At 42.6% G+C, this 6,768-nt stretch overlaps 1 protein-coding gene across 1 annotated transcript; it reads right to left on the reverse strand.

Moving 5' to 3' along the window:
* Positions 1 to 715: 715 nt before the first annotated feature.
* On the reverse strand, positions 716 to 6,218 carry KCNV2 (potassium voltage-gated channel modifier subfamily V member 2). The gene is made up of 2 exons (XM_009094045.4): positions 4,594 to 6,218; positions 716 to 1,201 (listed from the first exon to the last, which is right to left on the reverse strand). Exons 1-2 carry the CDS (start codon positions 6,025 to 6,027, stop codon positions 926 to 928), a joined length of 1,710 nt encoding a protein of 569 aa, XP_009092293.2. The 5' UTR covers positions 6,028 to 6,218; the 3' UTR covers positions 716 to 925.
* Positions 6,219 to 6,768: the final 550 nt, after the last annotated feature.

The following is a 6,768-nucleotide window of genomic DNA, read 5'->3' on the forward strand; positions in this document are numbered from 1 at the left end:
GTATGAATAGTCTGAGAGTTGCTACCCACATATTACCTTTGATTATTTTAAAATTAATGCTTTAATACTTATGTTCCTTGACAGGTCTGTTGTTCTAACAATCCAATAAGTAGATGCATTACATACTGAAAAATAAATTCTCACTTAATCCTATACCTAAAAAGGATGGGTTTGGAAATGTTTTCAGATTTGATCAATGAGATTTATCAACTCAGACTACAGAATTCTTCACTAGTTCTTGTCATACTGAAAGATGATTATAGAGATGGGGTGGTAGGAGATGCTAAAAGCAGTGCATTGCTTGACTAGGCATGAAAATAGGAAGGCTCATTTGCAGGGCTTCATTTGAACAATAAAATTAGAACAATGAAGCATAGCTATCTGGCAATGGAAACAGAGGCTGACATTTTAGGGACTATAGCTGCTGCTAATATTTAGGTAAGTGCTCTAGGCCATTTTCCTCTAATTGAAAGCTGATGCAAAACCAATTTAAGTGATGCAGTCAGTATATTGGGTATTCTATTTGTTTAATTTTTGACACTGCCTTGAACAGAGGTAAGGTGGCTGACCTTTAATGACAAACAATTTGTTTTCTATTTGTACAGTTATGGTGGGTCTTTATTGTCAATCTAATCAGTAGCAGGGAGTTAGATCTTAATGTGAGACTTATTCAGAGTGTTTAATTTGAAGGAATTAATTTCAGAGAGTTGATGAGCACTCAAGTGCTGCTCACAGGCTATCAGAGTTCAAAAAATCTATTGTTTCAATCTGAGCCTTTTTGGTTTTGAAAACAACTCCCTTCAAAACAGATCTCACCATCTACTTTTGTTACTTTTTGCCCTTTTCATTTATATTTTGGTTGATTTGTTTTTCCTCTTTCTCCTCCAGCTTCTTGGTTGCCTCCCAATATCCAAAGCACAAACTGTCATTGCTGTGACAAAGGGTGGGATGCACCTTCTCCACAGCACTCAGATATTTTCCTCATGGCTCTCCGTGTGAAGTCGACCTTCCCTCTTTCTTTCTTGAGAGCTGTGTACTCGTAGGCCTTCAGCTTGCTGTAATAGTCTGAGAATTTATTGTAGAGAATGGAGATGGGCATGCCATTCAGGATTATTCCAAAAGCAATGCAGAGGAAAGCAAACAGGCGTCCTAGGTGCGTTTCTGGACACATATCTCCATATCCCACTGTAGAGATGCTGACCTACAGGCAAACCAACACGCAGCTTATTAGCTCAGCAGAAGTACATAGACAGATATGTTCACTGATCAGGGACAATGTTAAAGTTAGCTCTTTTTTAATTTGCATTGTAAATCTAAAATATTCTGGGCTGCTTTTTTTTTTTTTTTTTTTGTGTGTGTGTGTGTGTGTGCGCGCGTGTGTCTACTGGCTTACTTTTGCAAAATATCCCTAATTTTAAAAAATCCAAACCCTCTCATGGAGTAAAGACAGACAATGGTCTGACAGCATTTTGGAGGACTTTTAGACTTTTGCCCTGCAGAGGGAATTCCCAGACAATTTCCACACCAGGCTGACCAGAAGGTGAGTTTGCTTGGCAGTAGGGAGAGGATAGATGTGGCTCCATGCAAATCCGCTGATAGCTGCAATCCTGCTCCCTCATCATGTCACTTGGAACAGATGTCCTGTTTCTAAATCCACTGTGCTGATAAAACCCGGTATTTGGGACTTATTCTGTGGGTTGTATTTTGAGTTTTACCTTTGTTTTTCATATATGTTTTAGTAGTGAAAAACACACAAACCCCTTCAATTAATTACAAAATAAATTTTCCTATTTGCATTATAGGAAGAAAAGATCCAGTACTTCAAAGTTTCTAGATAAAACCCCATTTAATGATTACATACCTACAAGGAAATGCAGCCCGGAACGTTTTGCTTGCAGGGTATGGTTGCAATATGTATACTTATAGTGTTAAATAAGTACACAGGTGGGTAATTTTTGCTGAATTTTCTTTTGAAGAAGAATTTAGGGGTTGTTAAAAATGTTTCAGCTTTTATTGTTGGATTTGCTTTGAGGGTTTTTTTTGGGAGTGATGGTGTTTAGTGTATTTATTTTATATGATTCTGAACACTTTGCCAGCTCACTGTGTACATATCTTTACATTTTTCTTCTCAGCCAATATAATTTTCCCTTTCTAGCTGATGGATATATTAGGGAACTGTTTTATGGGTCCAGCACTACACCAAGTAGCGCTGGACCCATAAAATACTTCCATTGTAAAATTCAGATCAAAAATTAATTCATGTTTGATTATGGAGATGCCACATTTGAAAAATGCACTCTCAAACAGTCAATATAAGATAACTCTTAATTTATTTAATTTCACTGCACACATTTTGATGTTTAATATGTTTTACACTGAGTAAAAATAACTTATTTTATTCCTGGCAGGTAAAACTTGCATGTTGCTGTCACCTCTCACTTTCTAGTCTGTGCAAGGGATCTTTTTCAGCCAGTGAATTTTATTTTTTTTTTTCACAGTGTCTCAACACACTGTGTGTATCTGATAAACAGTAACCTAAAATTCGGACAAAAATAAGAGGCAGACTGTAGGACTTTAACTGTAATGCCCTTGTGGCTTTAACACTAAAATAAGTCTTCAGAAGGTCTCTGTGTAGAGTTTGCCATCTTCTAAAATAGTAAATAGAATGATATTTTAAATGAAAAAAACATTAGGGTACATGAGACAACACTGGTGAGCACATTTTTAGGATGCACCTGGTGCTTCCTGTGGAATAAAAAGGATTAGTGATTTGGTTCAATGGAAATTAAGTCACTGGATTTGAATGATAATACAGGATAAATATCTCCAAAAATAAATACTGAGATGAAGGCAAGATGTTTATCTCTACCAGCCAGGACAAAAACATTATCCTGTGATGAGGTTCTGTACCATTGGCATAGTCTTATACATTGCCTGTAACAGTTTAGGAGGGATGCTTCTTCTCCTGCAGGTGTGAGCTGGTGAATGCTGTTGGATTTTTATAAAATTCGAATGATTTAGATATTTTAATTTACAGTCCTAAAGATTGAATAGGCTTTAAAAAGTGTTTTATTCTTTGGAATTGCAGTGTGTATGATACAGATCCTGTTTTGAAGGCATCTGCCCAGCTAAATAGGCCTTTTTCACCTCGTCATATAGGTTTATTAGGAATATCTAAATTATTATGGTATCACCAGTTTGCAAAAATGAGCCCTAAAGATTTTGCATATAACCTGCATGTTCAGAAGACAAAGTATTTTAGCAATGTATGAATCACCAGTGTTTTCATAGCCTTTGTGTATCACTTACACTTATCTTTTAAGGTCACATTACAGTGCCTTCTTTCCTTTATTCACTGGTTTTTCCATCCTTCCATGGCCCAGCTTAAAGGATAATCAGCACAGTTACACATATGCATATGCACATATAAATGTGTGCATCTATGCTTGTCTGTAAGGCTTTTTTTCTGCCATCTGCTGAATCACTGCAAATGTGTGGTAAACCACCACATCTCATTGTCCGTGGCTGAACCAGAGGTGCAGACCTTGGGCTCCAGGATGGCTGGCCAGGAGAAGTGACCTTGAATGGGCTGGGATTACTGTCTAGTGCGACTCATACACATCTTGGGGCATCCACTGTCAGTGCTGATCAACCAGCGTGAGATGTTCTAACTCCTATCCAGTCTATTTGCATGAGCTTCTTTCTCCAGGAAAGGGACAGAGCCATGCCCATATGGGACAGAGCCATGCCTATAGCCATGCCCAGGGGTCAGAACTGCTCCTGGGGCCCCACACAAACATAAACTATGCAGGCTGGCATCAGCTGCTGCAAAACAGAATGTATGTGACAATAGTCTAGGACAAGCCTTAAGGGTTATAGATGACCAAGATGTGGGTCCTGTGCCTTCTCTCAGCATTGACAGTGTCTAGCTCCCCCCTAGTTTTATCTGGGGTGCTACAAATAGAGAGAGACATCTTCTGCAGCACAGCAGAACACAATCTCTTGTGTAAAACCACTGTTGGTCCTAATGGATTTTTAACAGCCAGAGTTCTGGGACAGATTTCACTTTTAAAGTGTGGGTGATCTGACTGTAGCTAATAAACTATGTCTCATGAGCTTGCATTTTTATGGGTCGCAGAATACCTACACATAGAATAAGAACAAAAATCCTGTTACTAGATAGTTGAATGCATGCATTTTTTTCCCTATTGTTTTGGCAACACTGACAATGGCACTAAATTGGGAAAAGCTTTTCTTTCCCTGTCTTTGCCCACTTCCTTCTTGTAAAGTGAAAATACTGTCTGCATTTGAAGATATGGGTATTTCAAGACTGCCTGCCTGATTAAGCCTTGATTTAAGCTTACAGAGAGGTGAATGAGAGTGTGTGTGTGTGTGTGTGTGTGTGTATGTGTGTGTGCGCGTGCACGCAGGCATGCATATGTCCTGTAAGCTCAGAATTCAGAGCAGATGTTCACTGATCTGAGCCTGTTGTTTTCAAGACTGTCAGCAACTCCAGCTGGGAGAAGTGGGGAAGGGGAGGGGAGGGAAGGGAGGGTCTCTGGCTACCCAGCAAGGTAAGATGTGTTTACTTACGGCAGCCCACCACCAAGCATGGGGAATGCTGGTGAAGTTGGTACTGGAGACATCGTGCTCCACTGTGTAGACCATGGCAGAGAAGGCAAAGATGCCCATAGCAATGAAGAGCAAAAGGCAGCCCACCTGCTGGTAGCACTGGCGCAAGGTAAAGCCAAAGGCACGCAGCCCTGTGGAGTGGCGGGCAAGCTTGAGGATGCGGAAGATGCGCATGAGGCGCATGATGCGAAGCACTTGTCCTACCTTGCTCACCCGTCCCACCTTCTCGATATCATGCTCATGTTGGGAGCCCCGACCCCGGGGCTGGTCATCATCAGTAAAGCATTCAAGCAGCAGCTGCAGATAGAGGGGCAGGATGGCAATGAGGTCTACTGCATTGAGGGCACTGCTGGCAAAGCGGCGCAGGTCTGGGGTAGAGACCAAGCGCAGCAGGTACTCCAATGTGAAGAATGCAATGCACAAGGTCTCCACATGCTCCAAGACAGGTCGGCTATCCCCACTCTTCCAGTCTACCTGCTGCATCTCCTCTACTGTATTGAGTGCCAGGGCCACCACAGAGATGAGCACGAAGAAGCTGGAGGCCACTGCCATCACTTTGGCAGTGACAGAGGAGAAGGGCTTCTCCATGAGGTTCCAAAGGCGCCAGCGCTGGGGACCGTAGTAGCGCATGTGGCGGAAGAGCTGCTCATTCTCCTCAGCCTCTGCCTGGGAGCGCAGCTCCCGCTGGACCTTCAGCTGCTCACTCAGCTCGTCCCGGCGCTCCTCGAAGCAGATGCGGCAGCAGCGGGGTGTGTATTTGAGACGCACGCCCCAGTAGCTCAGCTCCTCCAGGAAGCTGCGGGGGCACAGCTCGTCCCTCACCCGCAGCACCCCCGAGGCATAGAAATTGTACACCAGCTGGAAGACAGCTGGGTCCCGGTCAAAGAAATACTCGTCAACCTGGGCAGCGTAGTCATCGCACAGGCCCAGCTGGCAACGACGGTCGGTGGAGGTAGCCAGGCGGCCCAGGCGTGTCTTGGGGTAGATGGCCACCGCCTGGTAGGTGAGGCGGTAACTTTGGCCACCAACATTGATGTTCAGCATGGATGGAGCAGATGATGTGGCCGGGGATCTAGAGGAAAGAGCAGGGGAACAAGGAATAAACGATGAGGCCTTGCTTTCTCCCTTAAATGCATCTTCATGTTCCCATTTTCCTTGTTCTTTCTCTTCATCTTCCTCATCTTCATCATCCACATAATAGTTGTAATTCCCCTCAGGTCCTGGTAGGGGCTGGGTGTTCAAGGGAGCAGTGACAGAAGGACCACTCTGCTTGTCTACGTGAGCGACTTCCTTTTCCTTCCCCTTGCTAGGTTGTGGGAGGATGTTTGGTGCTTCCATCTCTCTGCCTTTATGTTTTAGGAAAATAAACTCTTGCTGACTGTCAAACTGCAACATAATATTATTCCTTACTCCTCTCCCCTCTTTGCATTCACCTGATCAAGCAGTTAACACCAGTCCTTCTCAACACTGCAAAAGCTGGCAAACTGGTTTTCCTCTCTCTTTATCTCAGAAGTATTATGCACAGCAGTGGTTCTGCATATTTCTCCCTGCCAGCCACCACTCCAGTTGTTGTGAAAGCTCTGTATGGGATATAGACACATGAAGACTGCTGTTGACCGTTTTAATCTTGCTGACAGCAAAGATCTGAGTGCTTAGAGGAGGGGATTTAAGGGCTATTATCCTGTTCAAGCCTCGTTTCCCTTAGGCTGTGACGTGAATGATTATGGATCCATAAATCTATGAAAAATCAGTAGGGGGGAAATTCCTCTTAAGTTTTATTGCTAATAAAACCCGCACATTTTCCTATTTCAAATATATATGGATTAAAAGTAATCTGAAATAAAAATGTATGAGAGGCAGAGAGAAAGAGAGCAGTACAGATTTCTTTCGTCCTCATGGGCACAGCATGGCTTGGCTTTCTTTAATGAAAAGAATGAATAATTGATATGCAGATAAAGGGCAGGAACTCACTGGTGTATCTCTTAAAATGTTTTCAAAAGGTGAGCAAATAAAAGTAATTTCATTTTATTCACAGTTAGAATACCTCCATTTGGTTAAGAGCCGAGGAATATTTCAGTCTGTGCCTGAAGCTTTGAATGTACTCTGGGAGTGCAGGTCTAATGTTCTGCTGGGCTC

The sequence above is a fragment of the Serinus canaria genome, chromosome Z, assembly GCF_022539315.1.
Source record: "Serinus canaria isolate serCan28SL12 chromosome Z, serCan2020, whole genome shotgun sequence".
Taxonomy (NCBI): domain Eukaryota; kingdom Metazoa; phylum Chordata; class Aves; order Passeriformes; family Fringillidae; genus Serinus; species Serinus canaria.

Bases quoted from the DNA above. Each gene is read 5' to 3' on its own strand.
- KCNV2 (XM_009094045.4), bottom strand. From the start codon at position 6,027: ATGTTGCAGTTTGACAGTCAGCAAGAGTTTATTTTCCTAAAACATAAA. The intron at 1,202-4,593 runs GTAAGTAAACAC...GTTTGCCTGTAG, and splicing joins ATGCTTGGTGGTGGGCTGCC to GTCAGCATCTCTACAGTGGG.